Source organism: Crotalus tigris, unplaced genomic scaffold, assembly GCF_016545835.1.
Source record: "Crotalus tigris isolate CLP2741 ecotype Arizona unplaced genomic scaffold, ASM1654583v1 scf7180000024375.2447938, whole genome shotgun sequence".
NCBI lineage: Eukaryota > Metazoa > Chordata > Lepidosauria > Squamata > Viperidae > Crotalus > Crotalus tigris.
In genome coordinates this window covers 1,796,237-1,821,180 of record NW_024100545.1, presented here as the reverse complement: position 1 = coordinate 1,821,180, position 24,944 = coordinate 1,796,237, and the positions used below count along the sequence as shown (strand labels likewise).

Sequence of the window (24,944 nt, the reverse complement as noted above, 5' to 3'; positions counted from 1 at the left end):
TCTCCCATCAGTCAGCATTAAGTTTCTCAAAATAAACAATTCTATCCATTGTAATATTTCTTTCACCTGAGTTAGTAGAAAAGTCAGAAAACTGAATAAAAGTGATCCATTGTCTTAAAGAATTCAGGAAGCCACCAACTGAAGGAAACGGTAATATTGCTTAAGGCAATAGTTTAAACAACTTCCTCAGGTGTGACCGACATCTAATAGAATTGTCTTGATGCAACTTTTAATGCTAAGTGGTGCATGGTAGTGACATTTAAGTCTGGGTCCCTTCATTTTCTGTTATTTAAGAATTGTAAATTCTATTGCCTTCCGTAGATTCTTTCTTTTTTAAAATTTCAGGGAAATAAGCACGTGAGCGGGTGGAGTAAAGGAAACACATATTTCCTGAAGTGACATGCTGTTTTTTTAGTACTGCTTTCATTCCATTTATCAAGCTTGACTGTCCTTCATCTGACTAAGTGAGAGGTTTTTTGTGCTTCAGTTTTTGGTCCCTCAAGCTGGTTGAAATGACAACTGTCCTGCTTCATATCACGACCGTCCTTCTCGTCTTCTGGGTGCCTACTAGTAAGTACTAAATATTCAAAACAACAATAACAACAACAACTGAATTTACATTTGGCGTAGCTGGTGAATTTAGAAGCTGACTAGCGAAAGAGCAAAATGGAACAAAGCACACGAAATGGAGAATCCTAATTTGTGTGAATGTTATGTATAATGAATTTCCTCCAATGAAAAGTTGCATGCAGTTAACATTAAAGGGTTGGCAATATACTAGAGTATATAGCAAAAAGGAAAAAAAAATCTTTGGTTTACCTGAGATAATGTAGCATATTTAACATTTTATAACATTTTCTATGGAAGGGGAAATTTCTGATACAGCTACAACTTACAGGAGCCTTAATTAGAATAGACAAATGTGAGAGTTGCAGCGAAGTATAGTATAATATTTGCAAAGTGTGTGCTAGGCTACACAGTGAGACTTTTTTTTTTAAAAAAAGAGTGTTCTTAGATTATAGGAAATAAGAACATTAAATTGCTAATATATGTGATTCTGATGCTATTCTCTGATGACATTTTTCATGCTCAGTCAGTAAGGATTCAGTGGGCATGCACTATGTGTGTGCATATGAAAATGAAATGGATTGAACAAAGCTTAAGGTTTCTTGGTCTATCAAAATATTTTACCTTAAGTTGCGGCTCCTCTCCTGGTTCAGCTGAAATGCCATCCATTAGTTCATCAGCCAGTAGAAAACAGTACGACATAAAATTTTTATTGTTGATCCTTGTCTTGCCATAGGAAGGATGCTATTGTATGGGGGTATTATTACATGTTGTGTGCAGGGGACATTAAAGAAAGATTTGGGTGAATTTCTTTGGCTTTCTTCTTGTCTCCTTCAATAAACATCACCACCCAGCAGGAAAATATACATCACTTTTCTGAACAACAAGGATTGTGAAATGCTTTTGGCCATAACCCCCCCCCCACACACACACACACAACTGATAGCTGTTAGCTACTGATTGCTGACCGGAACATGGGGGTGACATAGTGTAGTTCAGCCTTCCTCCTTCCATACTATATAGCTGACAGACATATGGGAGAGCTTGTGTGATGCTATATAGGATTCCTGGTACACCTTGCAACCTTCCCATGTCACCTGTGATCTCTTAAAGCAGGCTATTTTAAAACATGGGTTTAGCATACTACTGAAAGGGCCTTAAACCCATGTGAAGTAATCCAAGTCACAGTTTAGAGGATCAAGGGGATGGGTTGTGCAGTGCCGAGAAAAATCTACCTTCCAATTAATCACATAACTATCTTGTACTGCCTATCAGCGAATAAGACGTCTAGTACTACCTGGGTTCAAAATCTGACAGACAAAGGGAGAATTGCACCATGAAGCAGCAGCAAGAAAGTCCACTCTCTGGCTATAATTAGTGCATTGCTGCTGTCATCATTGGTCACCTGCTATTTAGGCCAATATATGTCTTCAAGCCAAGATTGGTTCACAAGTCTTGCAGATAAAGAGAAAGCCTGATTTGAAAGAACTAGATTCTCCTACTGCCCAAGCCAAATAACCATGGAGGACAATGCTCAAGATTACTACTAGCTGAGGGCACCTTAAGGTTGGCTCAGGTTTGGGTAGGGAATGAGTTGAAGGCAAACTCAAGAAGACACAGCAGGAAAAGGAGATCTCCAGAGCATGTTCATGGGCCATTAGGTGCAAATGGAGACTGCAAGGAAATCCAGACAGCATTATTTCTTAGTAATTTCTGAACATAAAGGTGGACTGCACCTTTATGTAAGCCTATGTAAGCCTTATTGAAAGAAAGTACAGTTCCCATTTGTTTAAAAGGGGACACAGTAATGCCAGGAAATACTGTATTTTGCTGGATTGTGTCCTGTTAGTAAAAACTCTATCACATTTCATGAAATTCAAAACCTTTCCTGTATATGTCAAGGGAGAGCAATTTGTTATGGTACCTTGCAGATGTGGTCATATATCTGCAACAGCAACCAAAAAAAGCCAATGCAATCCAAAGTTGCATTAACAGAGGGATTGAATCAAGATTGCATGAGGTACCAGTACCACTCTATAAAGGCTTAGTAAGGCCACATTTGGAATACTGCATCCAATTTTGGTCACCACACTATAAAAAGATGTTGAGATTCTGGAAAGAGGGCAGAGAAGAGCAATAAAGATGATTAGGGGACTGGAGGCTAAAACATATGAAGAACAGTTACAAGAACTGAGCATGGCTAGTCTAGCGAGGAGAAAGACCAGAGGGTGACATGATAGCAGTGTTCCAATATGTGAGGAGCTGCCACAAAAATGAGGGGGTCAACCTATTCTCCAAAGCACCTGAAGGCAAGATAATGGACAATGGACGGAAACTAATCAAGGAGAGAAGAACCTAGAATTAAGGAGAAATTTCCTAACAATGGCAACAATTAACCAGTGGAACGGCTTGCCTTAACCCAAACTGTATTCTAAGTCATTTTTTCCACTTCCTCATGACAGTTTGAAAACATCCACGATCCTTGCATTGCTGAGAATGAGGAACAAACAATTATTGTCCACTCTGTGTTGCCTAGGACTGGAGAGACATGTTGGTTCAAATCCACCCTTAGGCACAGAAGTTCATCATATAACGTTGGAACAGTCAAGCTTTCTCATCAAAGCCTACATCACAAGAAGCGAAGGGTGAATGGCAAGAGTAATTATGCCTCCACTGAAGTACAAGCTCTGCTACTTTTCCACATGTTCTCATGAGGTTGAATCTACAATATGTACAAAAGGGATGTTGCTGGCATCATGACATTGCTTTCATCATTTTGACAAAAGCACTGGATCTTTAGGATGCTTCTGTTCCCAAGGGTGTTGTTGGGGAAAAAAAAGGAAGAATAGAAGATTATGTACACCACCTTGTGCACCTGAGTTAAAGACAAGATGTGTTTTTAATAAATCTTTTTTTTCTAATTTTTTATTTACAAGGATTTATCTACTGCCTGGATTGTAAGATTCTGGACAGTTTGCAGGGCAAAAATATAATATTTGCACTTCAACACTGAGAGAATAGAATTAAAGCAGCTCAGTAGCAACAGCCAAGCAGACAATTGCAATTGGTTACCAATTTCTCCCTGCTTGGCCACATAGACTGGGCAGATGGCATCTGAGAGTAACCTGGAGTCAGTCCACAGAGGACTTTAAGTACAATTGACTAAAACAATTCAGACTTAATAAATAGTAAATCAGAAAATAATGCGTAATTCATAGATCCAAAAATCAGGATTTATTAATCCAAATCAGGAGGAAAAATATATTGAATTCACAATACCATATAAGGATATTTAGTACAAGCATTTTAAATACTCAAGAATATGGTGAAAATACAGCATCCCCTCCTGCAGTTGAAGCTCCAAATCCCTTGCATTTTCGATGCTCAAATTTCATTGGGCTGCTGCTATTTTTGAATGTTCATTGTCCAAGGTCATACCAATTAAGATTGATACTATTCTGATTGATTCCTAAAGCAAAACATTACGTTATTTGTTTATATAATTCCAAATTGGTCTTTTTGCATGTTTTGATATTTATTACTTTTTATACTTATATTTGCCATTTTTATAGTTACTGTTTTTAATCTATTGTTCTGCTCCATCCAAAGCTGCCTTCAGTGAGATGAATGGCTATGTGAATTTAATTAACAAATAAATAAATAAAACTAATTGTGGCAACCAAACTGAAGGCAGTATTCTAGGCGTTATAAAATGGTATTGACATTTCACGTGATCTCGATTCTATCCCTCTGTTAATGCAGCCTTGCACTGTGTTGGCTTTTTTGGCAGCTGCTGCACACTGCTGGCTCATATTTAAGTGATTATCCACTAGGACTCCAAGATCCCTCTCACAGTTACTACTATTGAGCTGGGTACCATCTATACTATACCTGTACATTTTGTTTTTCTTGCCTAAATGTAGAAACGTACATGTAGAAACAATCTAAACACATGCTTGCAATTTTTGTTTATTTCAAATGAGTGGTGTTGCTCCTACCACTCAGATCCATGCTGATGATACCTTTTGGAATTCTAATGGTGGTTGGTTAATCCTATTTGTCCTAAGATCATGTCTTTAGATTTTGGGTGTGGGTGGGTGTAGATTTTAGGAGTCTTTGTCTTTCTAATCCCATCAGATCCAAGCTTCCTGGCCCCAGTCTTCCTGAATGAATCACCAAATCTGCATTTCTAAAAACTGGTTTCTGCTTGGGGCAGATTGGGGGAGATGGTTTCTGTCTTTTTTCTCCATTTTATTCCTTTGGGGAAATATAATATTCTACTTTTTAATATCCCCCAAAATATTTCCTTCTCTGGGGTGTGTGTGTGCTGACTTCCTACAGTACCTTCCTCCTCCTCCTATTTTTCCCACCACAAACAATCTTGTGAATTACCAGGCACTGGTGAATAGATCTAATTTTGGTTTGTCTAGATCCCTTAGAAATCTCTGATACTATCCAGATCCATATGTCAGATTATTTATCTTTAGTGGAAGGCAGAGATGCTGAAGAATATTAAGCAGGGGTTTTTTTTTCCTTCCCCAGTATGGCTCAAATTGTTTGCTAACCCCAATTCTTCCGTTCTTTTTCAGTTGAGAGGGAGTAACAGCTCTCAAGCAAGGATGAAACCAAGTGACCTTTTTAAAAAATTCTGCTTACTTACAGTACACAAATGCCATGGCAGCACTTTTTTTTCCTACCCTAACATTATGGTGTTCCTTTCCTTTTTCACACCGTCCATGGGTGAGACCAATAAGTCATCCTTTGCTGCACCAGTTGCATTCTCCTCCTAATTCTGACACCATGTTCTGTCTTATCTATAATCTGTTAGGCTTTGTCACCCATTACTGGGTGGCTGACTATGAGTGGCAAGCGAGACAGCAGTTGTCATACTGACATAATTTCTGGTTGATTCAAGGATGGATGGAAACAGCCAACTCAGCAAATGAAATAGGCTGAGAATTTGGAAAATGCTAATCTCAATGTATCTGGAAGAGGGAGTCTGAGGAAAGATGGAACAAAATGTTTCAATATTTTGTTCTCTGTCTGCCACAGTGGAATGAAACTCCCCCTTAGTTGGATTCTCACAATGCAGGACAAGTTAATTCAGACTTCAGACTTCATTCCAGACTTCACTATTGCCCCTTACAAAATGCTAGGAGGTATCTCCTTCTCCCATCCCTCTTCTGTTACTTCTAATTTGGCACATATTCTTTGGCTTATTAATGTGTTCAATGGATCATGCTAAACAATCTCAAATGAATTCCAATGAAATTTTACTACACTATTAATTTCTTCATATCTGTGGAGATTCTCAATCATTTGGGTCATGGTTATCCCAAAGGTGCTTTTCAAAAGGCAACTGGATTTCCTTGATTTTTCTTTCCTTGAAAACATTTTGCTTCTTATCCAAGAAGGTTCTCATCCAAGAAGTCCAGCACCTTTGGGATATTAATTTATTCATTCTCTCCTGCCCCTGTCACTGTATCAATGCTGTCTAGGCAACCAAAGTGGAGATTGCTTTGGGTAATGGTGAACTTTAGGGGGTAAACATCTAGCCCGGTGTTTCTCAACCTTGGCGGTTTTTAGAGGTGTGTACCTTAACTCCCGGGATCCCCCAGAGTTGAAGTTCATGCCTTTTAAAGTTGCCAAGGTTGAGAAATACTGACCTAGCCTATAAAGTGTTAAAAACTGTCTCTGTGTGCTAACTACCCAGGTGCAGACAGATACTTACACTTGGCAAAAGACGTGGATGGCCAGCAGCACGGTGTGCTCTCAGAACAGAGTTGTACAAGGAAGCCAACTTAGCATTGATTGCCAAGAATTCCACTGCAAAATTTTTGTTTGTCTTTTTTCAGTGGGTCTGGCTCAGTACAACAATGGCAGGAAGACATTTCTATTCCAAGGGAAAGTGATGTGTGATTTTAAAGTGTGCATTATTTCTTGGCATGTTACAAAAAAGTAGAAAGCAAGAATGTGATCAATGTTACAGTAAAGGGGTTTTCATAGAGTTGACTGAACATGCTGTGAACTGATGGGAAACTATTTTTTTTTCTTGGAATCTTGCCCTTGGACCTGTTCGGGCAAGTTGTTTCCTTTTTGTCTTGGCTTATTCCACTCTGTGGAATAAATGTTGACAAGCAGATCGCTGCTCCTTTTAATGGGGCTGTAGTTCACCATAGACAAAGTGGGAAACTAACGGCTCCATATAACTGGCCAGGAAGGGAATGAAAGGCTATCACTCTGTGCTTTTCAGTCATGCACTTCTCTGCACAGAACTGTTCCAGCCTTGCCTTCCATTTGAAGGAGAGGTCACTGGTAACTCAGTGGTTACTCTCTGATTATTTATAATCACATGACATGACATACTAATGCGATTAATCAAAGTAAGGTGGTGACTTTGGCTAATGGATAAGCAAAGGTAAAGAGGTGGAGGTTGGAGCTGGGTGCTATACAGCTTGAAGGGTGCCCCTTAGCCCTCCAACAGTAGAAACTGGGGAGGAAGTGATGGCATTCTTCCCATTGCTAATCAGTTGGAGGACTGCCCTTTGGCTCTAGATCAGTGGTTCTCAACCTGTGGGTCGGGACCCCATTTGGGGTCGAACGACCATTTCACGGGGGTCGCCAAACAATTCAGTCCGCCATTTTTTCCCCCTTTTCCTTAGCTGTGCTACTCCCTTTTATTCTATTGGCTTTTGAAAGCCAATAGAATAGACTCTATTGAATAGAGTATAATTCTATTGGCTTTCAAAAGCCAATAGGAATTGTCCAGGCTGTCTCTGCCCTGCTGAGCCCACCAAAAGTCCCATTCTGCAAACGGTGCTGCACCAGTTGAGTAGTCCTCGACTTACGACTGGTTGAGTAGTCCTCGACTTATGACCGGTTGGGGGGTCGCGGCATTAAAAAGGTTGAGAACCACTGCTCTAGGTGTTATGGACAATGTTGTTTTAGTGTATATGCTGAGTTCAAGTCTCAGTCCATACAGAAAGGATGGAGAGTGCCCAATTGTCTATTCCTTCAGTAGGCATATTGGCTTGGGCAGAACTTAATATGCAGCAAAATATTTTAGACGGGTAACAAATCCTTACTAGGATGACTCTTTGCCATTAATCCAGTGGAACAGCTTGCTGTCAGAAGTTGTGACTGGAGGTTTTTAAGAAGAGACTGGACAGTCACTTGTCTGGAATGGTATAGGGTCTCCTGCTTCAGCAAGGGGTTGGACTAGAAGATCTCCAAGGTCCCTTCCAGCTCTATTCTGATTGATTGATTGATCTTTCAGCCTACAGTATTTTCCTTCCTACTGTGCTTATTCATTTGGTCTCAATATTGCAAACCCTGCCTCTGCCTGCCTTTTAAGGGAGACAAGGTAGATGGAAGAGCACCTTCTTTCCCAGTCTGTATTGGCTTCCCAATTATTCTAGGGAGAACTCAGAAGCAGAAAACCACTTTCTTGCTAATACTGTAACACACACAAACACACACACACACACACACAGCCAGGTAAACCTCTGATTAAGATTGTTGAAAATACTGTCATTTATCAGGACCAGCACAAAATGTTAGTGGAAACATAGAGAGTGGCTGGTCGGTAGGAGAGGTTATGTGGCATTCTAAGAAAGGTTACAGCTTGGGGTTCTGTAATGGCCTGTGGCAATGACTTTGGGAGACAGGAGGAAGAGCTGCAGACTAGGCAATGGTCTAGGCCAGGGGGAGGCAACCTTGGCTCTTTTATGACTCGTGGACTTCAACTCCCAAAATTCCCGAGCCAGCCATGCTGAGGAGAAATGGAGAGGTTTCCAAGCTGAGCCATGCTGTCTCAGGAATTCTGGGAGTTGAAGTCCACAAGTCATAAAAGAACCAAGGTTGCCTACCCCTGGTCTAGGCAGCTAAATTCACAGAAGGACAGGACATGGCAAATGCCTCAAAAAAACAACAACCCTCCCTAGTTTCTTGAACTGTATAGATTAGTGGGAGAGATGTACTTTCAAATCTGCAAATTTCCTGTTATTGTAACTTTACAGTAAAGTTACAGCTAGTTCTCGGGGTGCTTCTATCTGGAACACAGTACCTCACAAGGCTGATAAAAACTCATACCGAAATCCATACAAGACTTTGCAATTCTCTAAATTACAGTATATCATAAATCAAGCATTCACAAGGAGAGATTTTATACTTTATAGCAAGTTTTCTTGGGTTTGATGCTGGAAAATGCAGTACAGGTTTATCTAAACTGAATGATTTAAAACAGTGGTTCTCAACCTGTGGGTCGGGACCCCATTTGGGGTCGAACGACTATTTCATGGGGGTCGCCAAACAAGGCTGTCCGCCATTTTTTTCCCCTTTTCTTTGTCCACGCCCCTGGCACCCGGTGATGTATAAATGGTTGGGGGTCACCACAACATGGGGAACTGTATTATGGGGTCGCGGCATTAGAAAGGTTGAGAACCACTGATCTAAAATGTCCTTATAAAGTGAAAGATCAATGTCACAGCCATGTAACATCAACAATCTCTGTGGATGTAAAATAGATATTAAATGACAAAAGCAACTTTCTGCTGCTGGATTGTCACTGCAATCTCAATTAAATGACTTTCCAGGAATTATGGATCTATTTTTGTGAGTTCTCTGACAAACTGCATCAGTAATAGTCTTTGTTGCCAATGGAAGCTCCAAATTTAACCTTTGTAACATTTCGCTGTTGTCTGAATTGGTTTACAACAGGGGTAGGCAACTTTTATGACTCGTGGATTTCAACTCCCAGAATTCCTGAGCCAGCCTGGCTCAGGAATTCTTGGATTTGAAGTCCATGAGTCATAAAAGAGCCAAGGTTGCCTACCCCTGGGTTACAATACTCACATGAAAAATCTGAAATTCTTCACCACTTGACACAGTTGTTTTGAATGAAAAATAGCTACTTTGTGTTTGGATTGTGTTTTTTCAGATATCTTGGTAGTATTTTGAACCTATAACATTTCCCCTACATGCAAATTACCAAGTCAGCTGAAACAGTCTTCTCTGTACAAATGTCTCTTATCTATAGTCCTACCTAGAGCACAGGAAATGAAAAATTTTTTCCAAATTTTTTCCAGTGAAAGAAAGTTTTTTTAAAAAAGAAGCCTGATGCAGCTGCTTGGGAAATGTAAAAGAGCAGAGGAGAACAGGAAGAATAAGTATAGAGGAAGGGGAAAGTCATCTGATTCAGGGGATCCTCAACCCACAAGGAACTACTAATAAAGAATAAAATAGTTCTTCTTCTTCTTCTTCTTCTTCTTCTTCTTCTTCTTCTTCTTCTTCTTCTTCTTCTTCTTCTTCTTCTTCTTCTTCTTCTTCTTCTTCTTCTTCTTCTTCTTCTTCTTCTTCTTCTTCTTCTTCTCCTCCTCCTCCTCCTCCTCCTCCTCCTCTTCCTCCTCCTCCTCAACAAATGGTTGATAAATCAGGACTATCTGTAGGCCAGAATGCTTATTTAATTTTCATCAAAATATCTTTTTTAGAACCTGCTTCACATACTTTTAGAACTGCAGATCTTTTGGGTAACTTTTTCTTTGCATCCTGTTATTGTTTTTCTAGTGCGCTCATGTGAAGTCAGCATCCATCCCAAAGTAAATGCTGTGATGTTTGGGGCTTCTTTGAATCTGACATGCACAGTTTCATGTAGCAACTATTCTGAACTCAGATGGGAAGTGGCTCTTCCATTCGTGCTCAAGAAGGGAGATGGTTGGATTAATCTGTATATAGCCAGAGTGACTGAATGGTCACTTCCACTGTCATGCTTAGTTAACTATGGAGACTTTAATCAAACCTACACCAAGAAAGTAATTTATGTTTACGGTAAGTATTTACACTTTATGTTTACTATATATATTCCAAAGTCAGAACTAAAAGGTATCATAAGGCTTGAGTTAGATTTGGTTTTTGGAAAAAAAAATTCAGTAGAAGCACTGTGCTTATTTTTTCCCACCAACTATAAAATAGTGGCAAACTAGTGTTGCTGTGTCTTTGCATGGTGTTTAATGTTGTTGGTGGAGCTCAGAAAGGAGGTTCACGCAAGGCAATAATTGAGACTGATTTATGTTCACCTTTAGAGCCCTTTCCAGCTCTTAAAAGGATTTGATCTGGGAAGTCTGCAGGGTCTAACCTGGCTTCTGCCTTTCTGGTGATCCATGGTGATTCTGCTCTCGGTGTAAACTGACATCACAAAGGCCATGCAACAGTAGTTCCCACTGAGTGACCTTCAGATATGGTGGGATGACAAATTCCAGAATTTCTGACCATTATATTCTAAGGCATCAAGATCTCGAACCTCTTTTGGGCTGGGGGACACACTGGAATTTTTGAAAGTCTGTTGAGAACATGGAGAATGACCATTATAGGGAAGAGCTTAATCAGCCTTTAAGGTAGACAAGGTCAGGAAACAGGGGACACTAGTTTTCAAAAGTACTGTAATGCACTTAAGAAAATTCCAACAGAAACTGAAAATATACCAAAGCTTCTCTCTATTTCAACCTGTTCCTAACCCAGTCAGGGCAGAATTGTTTTGAATTTCTTGTGCTTCCTACGTCCCCAGGACTTTCCTGTAGCAAACTTCATACTCTCCAGATGTTCTCTCACATCCCTGTACCAAGTGGCTGCTAAGATGCTGTCATGAAACAAGAAAAGTCAAAAGATGAGAAAAATACATTGCAATTTGTTTATTAAATTAAGTATGCCATCCATCTCACTTTGCAAAGTGACTCTGGGCAGCTTACAATTAAAATGATAAATACTAAAATATTAAAAGGCAAGATTGATACAGTGGTGCCATCTTTTGTGTTAGGGTCCACCAGCCAGCTCCAACAAAGAGTGCCCCTATCAGGGCCCCAGGCTAACTATCAAAACTTGGTTTTAATGTCTTTCTGCTATGATTATACAGCAATTTAATCTTCTACTTGCACTGTAGTATTAAAGTAGTTTTATTGATATATATCAGTGGTGGTGAACCTATGGCACGCGTGCCAGAGGCGGCACTCAGAACCCTCTCTGTGGGCACGCACACCATGCCCCAAAGATGGCAACCATCCTTTTTCAACCAGCTGCCCTCTAACTCACTGAGGTCCCATGTGGCCAGATGCATCCCAGCATCCGATCCCTCCTGGCCTTGCATGCTCTCCTTTTCCCGGGCACAACCCACTGCATTGCCTCCTCAGCTGTTGTCCGTCCATCCAGATCAGAGAGCCCCAGAGTTCACCGGTAAAGGAGCCAGCAGGCTGTGGCTGCTGACAGACACTGTTGGCCCCCATGCGCTTGCTGGCCTCTGTGTGTGGGGGCTGATGGTGTCAGGCAGTAGCCACCCTGGCCCCTGCCTCACCTTGCCCTGTGACAATGGCACCCCTGCCCTGCCCTGCCCTGCCTCGCCTTGCCTTGCCTCACCCCGCAGGACGAGCCTCCTGACTACCGCCCCACCTGCCAGAGACCACCTGAATCTTCCACAACCCTGCCAGGCCCCCACAGGTGTCCCTCCCCATGAGCAACATCAAGATGACCACGCCCATCCTGGCCACACCCAACCAGACTGCCATGACCACCACAGCCATGCCCACCCAGTGGGCCACACCCACCTGGCACCTGGCAATAAATAAGTGGGGTTTGGGTTGTAGTTTGGGCACTCGGTCTCTAAAAGGTTCACCATCACTGGTATATATCAATAGAAATATGATTTTTCTCTATTTCCAATAGACATAAAACTAATTTTTCCTAGCTCTTTCATTTTTGTTTTTGTTTCAGCATGGTTTGTTATATAACCTGAATGTAGGATTTGTTTATCATACATACTCAGCATTTTGCTTGTTCCAGTTCAAGATAGCATTCAGTAATAATAATAACAACAACAACAACAACAACAACAACAAAGTTGGAAGGGACCTTGGAGGTCATCAAGTCCAACCCCCTGCTCAGGCAGATAACCCTATACCATTTCGGACAAATGGCTGTCCAGTTTCTTCTTAAAAATTTCCAGTGTTGGAGCATTCACCGCTTCTAGAGGCAGGTTGTTCCACTGGTTAATTGTTTTAACTGTCAGGAAGTTTCTCCTTAGTTCTAGGTTGCTTCTTTCTTTGGTTAGTTTCCATCCGTTGCTTCTTGTCCTGCCTTCAGGTGCTTTGGAAAATAGCTTGACTCCTTTGTGGCAGCCCCTGAGATATTGGAACACTGCTATCATGTCCCCCCTCGTCCTTCTCTTCATTAAAGTAAGCATTTATATATCTTGGAAATGAAACAAGAATCATTAGTTTATCTTCTTTTTAGGTTGGTTATGTAGGCTGTTCAGAAAAGATGGATTCAAACCAAGATAGTGTGAACCATATAAGTATACATTTTACCTCTCTGTGAGGTTATTTCTTATCAAAATATAATCGTAACAATGCACATGTGTATATTTGGAGTTTGAATCGTAATCTGAAATGAATTTGCTACCTTAGTTTTCTAACTCAGGCACCAGTAGAACACATTGTTCCAAAAACAGGGATATTAGATCTTAGATAATACAATTTCCCATCCATGCAATTAATATCAGGAAAAAAGGTCCCTGATGGAAATCTATTGTACCAACCTATACTTTCTTCTACATCTAACTTATATATATATATATATATCTCCAGGCATCAAGCCAAAAATTAATCAGCTATTTCAGACAAATAATCACAACCCTTCCACTTCCTCTTCCTCTTCCCATAACTGGAAATAAGCTATTAATCCTGATGGGGTCCATTATCCAGTTCATAGGATCACCACACCCATGGCAACAAACTTGTCTATACTGAATCGCCCTCCCTACTGCATAAGGAAACAGGAAACTGGAAACTCCAGAGGAAAGCAGCAGCTTCTGGCAGTGTCCTTATTTCCAAGAAGAAGCATCTATGGGCTCCACATAAGTCCTAGTGGTATTATTAGTGATTTAAAATAGAGGAAGGTTGCTCTGTGGTGCTTTATTTAGAAGGGGATCTATCTGTCTTGCCCCACAACAACAACAACAATCACCATCATCATCTGGGGTGACTAAGAGCATGCTCGTGGACCAGAACAGATATGAGGAAGCAACTTTCCACCTGACTTTTAGTAAAGAGATGGTTTTTTAGCAGGCATAAGCTGGTGCTTATTTTGTGGAGAAACAGGCCCCTCTATCAAGACAGTCATGAATTGTGAGAATGGCTAAATGTTGGTACCAAACCAACATGCCATCCTTTTGATAGCACAGTAAGGAAGGGATGCAAAAAGACATTTCAGGGATCTGGAATTTCAGGGAAAGAATATAATAATAATAATAATAATAATAATAATAATAATAATAATAATAATAATAATAATAATAATAATAATAGTAGTAGTAGTAGTAGTAGTAGTAATTGTAATAGTAGTAGTAGTAGAGTAATAACAACAATAACAACAACAACAACAATAATGTTGGAAGGGATCTTGGAGGTCATCTAGTCCAACCCCCTGGATAGGGTCCTTTGAGCAATGAGGAAGCAGTTGCCAACCGCAAGGAGAAACAGACATGATCTGAGGGCATAGCCCACTGGTTATTGCAATGCATTGAAGCTGAACACTTTGATGAGATAAATCCCAGGGATTATGCTTGGTGCTAATTAAGGAGGCTGAATAAGTTTCTCCACTTTAGATTTGGATTCATCCCTCGTTCTTTCATTAGACCAGTGGTTCTCAACCTCTCTAATGCCACGACCCTTTAATACAGTTCCTCATGTTGTGATGACCCCCAACCATAAAATTATTTTCGTTGCTACATCATAACTGTAATTTTGCTACTGTTATGAATCGCAATGTAGATATCTGATATGCAGGATGTATTTTCATTGTTACAAATTGAAGCATTATATGTAATTATGTGTTTTCCGATGGTCTTAGGCGACCCTTGTGAAAGGGTCATTCAACCCCCAAAGGGGTCACAACCCACAGGTTGAGAACCGCTGCATTAGACCATCTAGTGAGGCTTTTATAATGTCTGGAAACAACATGTTAATAACAACAGCATATAAATTCTTGATGGAATTACCACCTCTAGGAGGCCAAGATTGCCTAGCTCTTTGAAGCGCTAACTCCGGTTTATCTTTCCAAATACTGATCAACGCTATCTTTTGTTATTCCAATCTAGAATTCTCTACTCCAGTAATATATCCAGTTTCTGAAGTTCTGAACGATCATTTGGAAAAAATCGTGTGCAACGTCTCTAGCTTGAAGGTGAGGGGCTCCATCCCATCTCACAGCAACATTTCCCTGAGCAGAGATGGCCATACCCTGAACAGTAGCCATGGAAAACCATCTGTGGAGTACAATTTTGTGCCTAATTTAGAGCAGGATGATGGGGCTGAGATCCTCTGTGAGGCCAACCTCCTGTTGGGTGCACAAGTGCTGAGAAAAAATGCAAATCAAACTTTGAAGGTTGTGGGTAAGTTGCATTTATTGCATGACAGTTTAACTTTTTTTTTTTCCTCCTTCAGACTAGGGATGGTTATTTGTTATTAGATGTCATGCTTCTCTCCTGCAATTTGTCCTAGCTTGGAAAATCTAGGACTTGTCCTTTTTTTTTTTTTTTTTTTTTTATTGAAATTTTTCAAAAGTTTTACAAATAAAAATCCACCCCCCCCTCCCCAACCACCCCACCCCCCCCCCGACTTCCCAGAACTGAATATAGGATTATTTAACAAATATTTTAAAAATAACATTTGCAATTTATAAAATAATTAATAATAATAATAAAAATCACAGTAATAATATATATAATAATAATATACATAACATAAACTTTAAAATGAATAATATATACTAAAAAAGAAAAAAAAAAATAAAAAGAGAAGAGAGAGAGAGAAAGAAGAAAGAAGAAAGTAGACGAAGAATAAAGCATATATATATATAAAAAAAAAAAAATATATGAATAATAATACGTAAAAAATGTATATATATAAAAAAGAAAAAGAAGAAAGAAAGAAAGAAAAAACAATCATTACAAATTATAAAAAGGCTAAATAATATTTTTCCATATCCAAATTATGTTGTATAAAATTTATCCATTTTTCCCATACCGCAAAAAATTTTTCTTGAGATTGCTCCTTTAAGAAAGCCGAAATCTTTGCCATTTCTGCCAAATACGAAACTTTATGAAACCATTCTTGTAAAGTAGGCAAAGATTCCTTCTTCCAATATTGTCCTATTAACAACCTAGCGGCTGTAATCAAATTTAACATCAATATAACCTCCTTAGCATCACAGTCAATAACAATACCTAGTAAAAATAATTGCGGAGTAAATTTTACCCTCCTTTTAAAAATTCTTTGAATATTCCACCATATCTTAATCCAAAAAGCTTTTATATGCTTACACGTCCACCAAATATGGTAATAGGTAGCATCCAAATATCCACATCTCCAGCATTTCGGCTGTAGATTAGGGTACATAATGGACATTTTCTTTGGGTCAAGGTGCCATCTATAAAACATCTTATAAAAATTCTCTCTTAAATTTTGCGCTTGTGTGAATTTAACATTTCTTATCCAAATAAGTTCCCAAGTATCCATTGAAATCGTTTCACCAATATTCTGTGCCCATTTAATCATACAATCTTTAACTAGTTCAAGTTCTGAATCTAATTCCACTAAAACCCCATAAACTCTCTTAATATGGGTTGGCCTTTGATCTCTTACTTGTTTTAAAAAAATTTCATCTTCTCTAAGCCAGCCCATTTTACAATCCATCTTCCATCTATCCACTATTTGTCTATATTGGAACCATGAATAAGTTAAGTTTTCATGTGTTAACTCTTCCAAAGATTTTAACTGCCAGTCTTGGCCATCCCATCTTAATAACTGTACGTAAGAGACCTTGTCCATATTTACCCCTTTCCTTATACCTTCTATGGCATGCCGAGGTATAGCCCATAATGGTATTTTGAAGTCACTTTTATAATACTTTCTCCACACTCTTAGCAAAGAGTTTCTTATAATATGAGACTTAAAAACCCAATCCACTTTTTTATTAAATATTAAATAGGCATGCCATCCAAAAAATAGGTCCCAGCCTTCCAAATGAAGTATTTCTGTATTTGTTAAATTCACCCAGTCGCTAATCAATGTCAATACTACAGCATCATAATACAATTTCATATTTGGTACCTTGAGTCCACCTCTCTCACGAAAATCTTGCATTATTTTAAGTTTCACCCTTGGTTTTTTCCCTGCCCAAACAAATTTATTAATACCTTTTTGCCATTCATCTAAATTACGTTCGTTCTTTAAGATAGGTAACATTTGAAACAAAAAAATAAACTTTGGCAGGACATTCATTTTAATAACTGCAATTCTGCCCATAAGGGATAACTGTAAATTATTCCAGTTTTTTAAATCCTTCTGTACCTCCATCCACAGCTTTTCATAATTATTTTTATACAATTTTACATTAGAAGCAGATAATGTAACCCCCAAATATTTTACCTTATCAACAATTTCAAAGTCTGTTAAGTTAACTAGAGCCTGTTTATCACCATTAGTCATGTTTTTAGCTAATATTTTGGTCTTATTATTATTAATTTTAAAGCCAGAAACACGTCCATATTGTTGAATCAATTGTAATAATTTCACCACCGAAGAAACAGGTTGAGACAAAGTAACAACCAAGTCATCTGCAAAGGCTCTTAATTTATATTCTTTTTTATTAATTTCTATTCCTTTTATTTCTTGAGACTCCCGAATTTTAATCAACAAAATTTCCAGTGTTAAAACAAACAATAACGGAGACAACGGGCATCCCTGTCTTGTTCCTTTTTCTATTACAAAAGCCTCTGACAAACCCCCATTTACAATAATTTGAGCAGTCTGTTTTTGATATATATTGGATAATACTTGTAATATATTTTGTCCAAAATTCATCTCCTTGATTAAACACAGCATAAACTGCCAATTCACTTGATCAAAGGCTTTTTCAGCATCCAAAAATATCAGGCCTGCAGAGACTTGGTTATTCTTTTCTAAATACTCTAATAAATTAATAATTTGTCTAACGTTATTCTTCATATACCTTCCAGTTATAAAACCCGATTGATCCCTATGTATAAACTGCTGCAAGATCCCCATAAGCCTGTTAGCTAAAATTTTTGCAAAAATTTTATAATCCACATTTAAAAGAGATATAGGCCTATAATTTTTAGGCAAAGTAAGATCTTGACTATCTTTTGGAATCAATGATATAAATGCATTACGCCAGGATGGAGGGATCTCTAACCCCTGTAATAAATTATTAAACAGTTCACACAACGGTTGATCATCTCTTCTACTAAAGCTTTATAATAAATAGATGTCAACCCATCCGTACCCGGCGCTTTGCCCAATTTCAATTGTTTAATAGCTGTAACAATTTCTTCCTTAGTAATTAAACCGTTAATCTTTTTTTCCTGATCTTCTGTTAATTTAGGAAAGTTAACTTTGCCTAAATAATTATTTATATCTGTAATTTGAATATTAGTACCCTTATATAATTTTTGATAGTATTCTAAAAAAGATTTCTTAATCAATTCTTTCTGATAAACCAATTTACCATTATAATTTATTTTATCTATATTCCTCTGTTTCTGTTTTTTTCTTAACTGATAAGCCAACCATCTCCCTGGTTTATTAGCATTACAAAATGTATTTTGTTTCATAAATAGCAAATTAGTTGCAGCTTGATCAGCCATCAGCATGTTAAATTGTGTTTTTAACAATTTTAAAGCTCCTTTAACCTTTTCATCTAAGGGATTTGAAATTAAAAGTTTCTCTTTTAATTTAATCTCCTCTTCCAAGTCTTTCCGTTTCTGAGTCTGTTTCTGTCTATGCAAATTATTCATTTTTATCAAAATACCACGCATAAAAGCTTTACTTGCATCCCAGACCATTGACATTGATGTTCCCTTGTTCATATTTAAAGTAAAATATTCCTTTAAACATTCCTTTAATTTATGAACATTTTTTTCTTGTTTAAATAAATTCTCATTCACCCTCCAGGATCTCCTATCTTCCTTCTCTACAAACAGTTCCATCCAAACTGGACTATGATCGGACAATGTCCTAGGAAAAATTTTTACATTCTTCACCCTGTTGTATAAATCTGTTGTGATCAAAAAGAAATCAATTCTTGAGAAAGATTGGTGTCTATCTGAGAAAAACGTAAAATCCTTTTCTTCTTGATTACGTTCACGCCAATAGTCTCTCAATTCCCAATCTTCTTTCATATCAAAAAAGGCTTTAGGTAATTTAGCCTGTTTAAAAAAGGTAGAAGAGCCTTTTTTGTCCATTTGTATATCTAAGACACCATTCCAGTCTCCCATTAAAATCACAGATCTATAGTCCAACAAAGTTATTTTCTGATGTAGTAACCTATAAAATTGCTCCTGTTGCTGGTTTGGTGCATACAACCCCACAATAAGAATTTTCTTGCCATATAAACCAAGTTCAAGCATAACATATCTTCCGTAAGGATCTGATTCTAACAAGGTAGCGGATAGATTCTGTTTAACATAGATTACCACACCCCCTTTCTTCCCAGGGGCGGGAGATACAAAATGAGATCCCAAGCGAGGATTATTTAAATATTTTTGATCTTTAGCTGTAATATGAGTTTCTTGCAAGCAAATAATATCATTGTTATGTTGTTTCAAATAGTGGTAAATTTTTTTTCTCTTTTGAGGAATGTTTAATCCATTAACATTCCAAGACAGGAGCTTTGCCATCTCCCTTGGCCTTCAGCCTGGAGAAGATCCGCTCAAATTCTGCTGCTGATGAATATGTAGCAGAGCTTTTGGGTCTTGCTCCTCCCACCGGCACTGAAGCAATTTGCTGAGTAGATTCTTCAATTTCTTTTTCTTTTTCTTTTTTCTGTTGTTCTTTTTCTTTACGTTTATGTGCTGCACGGGTCATTCTCTGTTCTTTAACCTCTGGTTGAGACATCCATACCACCTGTCCAGCAGTCATCATCCCTGTACCTTCAGATTTCTGTTCCATCTCTTTGTCACTCAAGACTTTATGCATCATGGGCAAAGGAGAGCCTGCTCCCAGGACCGTTTTATAAAATTCCTTAGCTTTAGCAACTGTATTAAGTCTATAACGTGTCCCCGCATGGCTCAAAACAATGCCCATCGGAATCTCCCATCTAAATGGCATTTGTCTTGCTTTAAGTTCATTTACTAAAAAAGCAAAATCTTTTCTGCTTCTTAAAATTTTAGGTGGAATTTCCTTTAAAATAATAATATCTTGGGCAGCAATCTGAAATCTTTTATTATAAAAAGTTTGTAGAATCTGATTTCGCAAAGACTTCTTAGCAAAATATATCACCACATCTCTAGGCAAATTCCTCTGTTTTGCAATCCAAGAATTAACTCTATAAATTCTTTCCACATCCCCACGTAACTCTTCTTTATCAATATTCAAAATAACAGCCAAGTCATTAATCACCATTTCCATCAAATCTTGAGTTTTATCTTCTTTCAGACCCCTTATTCTCAAAGCATATTCCATCTGTCTATACTGGAACATAAGAATATCATCTTGTGAAGTCTCCACTTTTTTCTCCATATCTTGAAATTTATAATCCAAAAGTTCAACTGTTTCTTCAATTTCCTCTACTCTGGAGTCCAGCTTCACAACCACTGAGGCCATTCCAGATAGAGCTAGAAGTATATCATCCCTCAAAATAGCATTATTCTGTTCTAAAAGCTCCTTCATCTCTTTCTTCATTTCCTCCTTAGTTTCAGATTTATTCTGGTCCAAAAGTTGTTTCATTTCCTCCCTAAACTGTGAGACAGCACTTACCATTATTTCTTTAATGTCTTGTGCTGATGTGCCAGATGGGGGAGGTGAAGGTGGAGTAGATTTAGGTTGCTGCACTGAGGGTATTATTTTAAGTTGTTGTTGCACAGTAGAAGTAGCAGGAGAAGAAGTTACTTTAGAAGCTGCAGTAGCTGGTTGTCGTTTTGAAGCCATTTTAATTTATCTTCCTTTCTTCTTAAAAATACCGATAAAAATAAGTAATCCAAAAAAAAAATTAAAAATAAGATAAAATAGAATAAAATAAGATCAATCTAAAAGTCCCCAAGAATAAAAAAGTAAAAAAAGTAAAAAAAAAGCAGTATTAAACAACAATTCAGCCGATCCGTCTTTTAAAGGAAAAAAAACTTTCAAAACGCCATTTTACTTTCACTCTCACTTTTCCGCCCGAAAAAAAAGAGAAAGCTCAAAAAAATAAAAAAAAATCAGCAGATACTAAATAAACTAAATAAACTAAAAAAAATAAAATAAAGCTAAACTATAAATAAAATCCTTTAAACAGTTCTGTCCGGTTTAAGATTACTCACGGTTTCTTTAAGTACGGAGATGGTAGCGGCGTCTCGCTTTGTTTCCGAAGAAACAAAGACAGCTGAGAGGCGGAGAAGGCAATGAACTCCGAGGGAACCCTCTTTCTACCCCCCTAAAATAAAAATCCAGGGAGAGTTAAGAGGTTCTACCTCTATTCATGCGATCTCTACCCCTTCCCTTCGCCCGGGAAGGGGATTGCGAGCCGCGGGCCAGCTGGTAAACGCTGTGCTCCGCGGATCTGACACCTTCTCAGGAGGACGGCTACAAAGTAGCCGCCATCTCCACCGCTTTAACCACCGGAAGTCCCAGGACTTGTCCTTGATAGTGAGAGCAGCATTTAAGCAATCCCATCAAGCATACCTTTCTTTCCCTTCTTTCTCACAAAGACTATTGGTGAAGCCTATTTCCCTCTTGTGGCAGGAAAATATTCTTTGTCACATTGCTGACCAGATAAATGAGTGTGAAGATTTCAGAAGCACCATGGGCTTCTGCAGAAACTGTTTACGTATACATGTAATGACAATGTATCCCCAGGGCAAGGATGCTCTTGCCATCTTATTTACAATGGATATTGCTTGCCATCCTTGCCATGGTTGACTTACTGAGGAGGAATAGCTATGGGAAACCACTTGGTTTCATTCCTGGTGTTCAGCACAGTTAAGTGAGAATAGGGTGTAGCAGGCTGAGATCTTCTCTTCCACTTGACTAGTATAATTTGGCACAGACAACATGAAGCTAACTTTATAGCTTGTCCATGCTTGCACTTTATGTCAAAACTAGGGGTTCTTTTGTCCCATACTCTTAGGATCACACCCAATTCTGGTACACCTCACCTTCCCTAATGACTGGGTAATAATGGTGTTATACTGCATAGATCTTCTGGCCTGTCATCCATTACTAGGTTAGTTTTTTCAGTGTAACATCTTATAATTATTTTTTATGAACTCAGAAATTTCACTATCCATAGATTCATAGCAGGAGGAACACTAGTAGCATTGAAGTCTGGCTAATGTTCATTTTCCTCTTTAAAAAATTAAGATATTTGCTTAGATTAAAGCGGTACTCAAATCTCTTACATATACTTCTTTCATTATAAAAATGCCATCTCTAGCAGCCCATGTTTCATTGTTCAGAGGCTATCTTTCCTAAAGTGCTTCATGAACTGATCATGGAACAAAGCAATTACATGGTCAGTTCATGAAATGCTGTGGGAGAAGCATACTGAGGAATTTAGTAAAGAATTTCAGCTATCCTTTACTAAAATGTCTAGTGTTCATTCCACAGATGTTTAATGACAAATCCTTATTAACAGAACAGAACACAAAATAACACAAAATACCTGATAGGAAAGTGGTGTCTGAAGAGTAGACAGAGAAATCGACCAGTCTTGGTTGTTCAAATTTCTGAGCTGTCAATCGATGCTGAACATGAAATGGCAAATAGGACTAACCTTTTTGTTTTTTTCTTGCAGCTAGCCCTTATAATGTCAGCATATCAGCTACTCATGTGACTTACAAAGTGGATTCAAAAATTGTGGTGACATGCAATGCTAAAGGAAAACCCCATCCAGAATATTCCTGGGATCTTCCCTCCAAAGTTAATGTGGAATTTTCAAATAACAATAAGATAGTAACGGTTCATTCAGCGAAGGAGTTCCATAATGGGACTTACCGTTGCCTAATACATAATGTTTATGGCAAGAATTCAGCACAGGTTGACATTGTCTTTGAAGGTAAGATGAATGTTTTTACTTTCAGATTTTCACATTTCTCCTTTTTTAAACACTTGACTTGCAAATTAATAGGTGTGTGGGGGGGTTGTGTGATAATTCTGAAGAGGAGGAGAAATATTACTACAGAGGTTGGAGATAGCAATCTCATCAGCTCTGTGGTTTCCTCAGTCAAAGAACGAAATGGGGTTTTGGTTGAATTGGTTAGAGAAATATCAGCTTAATAGCAAAGTGCAATTACACATATGCAGAAAGTTGGGAAGCTCTTCTATAACAAGGTCCAAGCCATCCCTTATGTTCTATTGCAGGGAAGTCTCGCAACTGGGTTATAGCCCCGGTGATAACAATGTTAGTATTGGGCTCAATCATCATTGGTGGTGTCTTTTACTTTTGCCGAAAACGATAACTATAAGAGTGGGCAGATTGGCATTCCTTTTGGATGAAGAGGCAGAATTTGCAGGGGATCCCTTTCCAGCTACAGCAGAAGCCAGAATGAGAAGGAATCTTTGTTTTCATTCACAAGTCTACACAGCAGCACAGGCAGAATTTGGATAATCTCCTCTACGGTGCCTGATCTACATTCAATTACTGCCGAAACCAGAAAACGTTCCTCTGAGCACCTGAGGACTTTTAGAGAAATTGAAATGTGTGCCAAGCCAAAGCAAGAAGTTGGGTAGAAGCAAAACTTGTATCAGGTATGAGATTCAGGTACCTGAGTGCTTTACAGTTGGGAATAGGAAAAAAAAATGTTTCTAGTTCTTAGAGCTAAGTATCATATATATATAATATATATAAGGATTATACCTGCTGAAATCTCAGAATGTGAAAATGGATCCCCAGTGACTTCAGGTAGGATTCTTTAGTCTTCCCCAGAGTTATCAAAATTTGAATAATGTAGGCAAATTAATACGTCACACATTTTTAACTCCGTATTGGATTTCAATTGCTATATTTAATATATTATAAACAATTGAGTTGTCTACATTTTCTAAACAGATCTATTTTATCCTTCTCCCTTTTGCTTTGCTACAGCTCATACAGGCTGCCCCGTGTCAATTAATAAGTAAAGTTTACAAAATTTCACATCTTTCATTGAAATAATTTTAGCCTTTGGTTGCAATCTTATGCAAAATACCAGAGAAGTGAAACTAGAGATTATGACTACTTATTTTTAAATTCTTGCATTTATGGATGGTTTTTTTTCTATTTTGCTTCTATCAATAAAAATATCTTGTTTAAAATGATTTTAGACTTGTGGAAGTCTGTACTTTTCTTTGTAACTGAAGGCTCTGCTTGAAAGAAAAAAAAGCGTTACTCAAATTGTAGAAATGTATCAGTGATGCAGACTTTTTTTGCGGTGGGAGGTTTGTGAGGTGTGTCTGAGTATCCCCTGGAGAAGAGGAAAGCAATTTGGTCAGGCTGTTGTTGTTAATTGCAAAGTCGTGTCCGACCCATCGCGACCCCATGGACAACGTTCCTCCAGGTCTTCCTGTCCTCTACCATCTTCTGGAGTCCATTTAAATTCACACCTACTGCTTCAGTGACTCCATCCAGCCATCTCATTCTCTGTCGTCCCCTTCTTCTATTGCTTCTCAATCTTTCCCAGCATTAGGCTCTTCTCCAGTGAATCCTTCCTTCTCATTAGGTGGCCAAAGTACTTGAGTTTCAACTTCAGGATCTGGCCTTCTAAAGAGCAGTCGGGGTTGATCTCTTCTAGGACTGACCGTTTGAACGCCTTGCAGTCCAAGGGACTCGCAGGAGTCTTCTCCAGCACCATAGTTCAAAGGCCTCAATTCTTTTGCGCTCAGCCTTTCTTATGGTCCAACTTTCACAGCCATACATTGCAACTGGAAAAACCATGGCCTGGACTATACGCACTTTTGTTGGCAGGGTGATGTCTCTGCTTTTTAGTATGCTGTCTAGATTTGCCATAGCTTTCCTCCCCAGGAGCAAGCGTCTTTTAATTTCTTGGCTGCAGTCCCCATCTGAGGTGATCTTTGAGCCCAGAAAAATAAAATCTGTCACTACCTCCATTTCTTCCCCATCTATTTGCCAGGAATTGAGAGGGCCGGATGCCATGATTTTGGTTTTCTTAATGTTGAGTTTCAAGCCAACTTTTGCACTCTCCTTCTTCACCCGCATCAAGAGGCTCTTTAGTTCCTCTTCACTTTCTGCCATTAGAGTGGTATCATCTGCATATCTTAGGTTGTTGATATTTCTCCCGGCAATTTTAATTCCAACTTTTGATTCATCTAGCCCTGCCTTTCTCATGATGTGCTCTGCAT

The 24,944-nt window shown here is 38.5% G+C and overlaps 1 protein-coding gene across 2 annotated transcripts; it reads left to right on the top strand.

Moving 5' to 3' along the window:
• Positions 1-237: 237 nt before the first annotated feature.
• LOC120301285 (contactin-5-like) lies at positions 238-23,903 on the top strand. 2 transcript variants are annotated; one of them, XM_039328320.1, is made up of 5 exons: positions 242-570; positions 10,132-10,392; positions 14,708-15,001; positions 22,402-22,662; positions 22,968-23,903. In XM_039328320.1, the coding sequence occupies exons 1-5, from the start codon at positions 513-515 to the stop codon at positions 23,063-23,065; spliced, it is 972 nt and encodes a 323-aa protein (XP_039184254.1). In that variant the 5' UTR covers positions 242-512; the 3' UTR covers positions 23,066-23,903. The 2 variants fall into 2 exon arrangements, with proteins under 2 accessions (XP_039184255.1, XP_039184254.1); XM_039328321.1 differs by lacking the exon at positions 10,132-10,392 and having other exon boundaries at positions 238-570.
• The last annotated feature ends 1,041 nt before the right edge of the window (positions 23,904-24,944 follow it).

Bases quoted from the DNA above. Each gene is read 5' to 3' on its own strand.
- LOC120301285 (XM_039328320.1), top strand. From the start codon at position 513: ATGACAACTGTCCTGCTTCATATCACGACCGTCCTTCTCGTCTTCTGG. The intron at 571-10,131 runs GTAAGTACTAAA...TTGTTTTTCTAG, and splicing joins CGTCTTCTGGGTGCCTACTA to TGCGCTCATGTGAAGTCAGC. The intron at 10,393-14,707 runs GTAAGTATTTAC...ATTCCAATCTAG, and splicing joins GAAAGTAATTTATGTTTACG to AATTCTCTACTCCAGTAATA.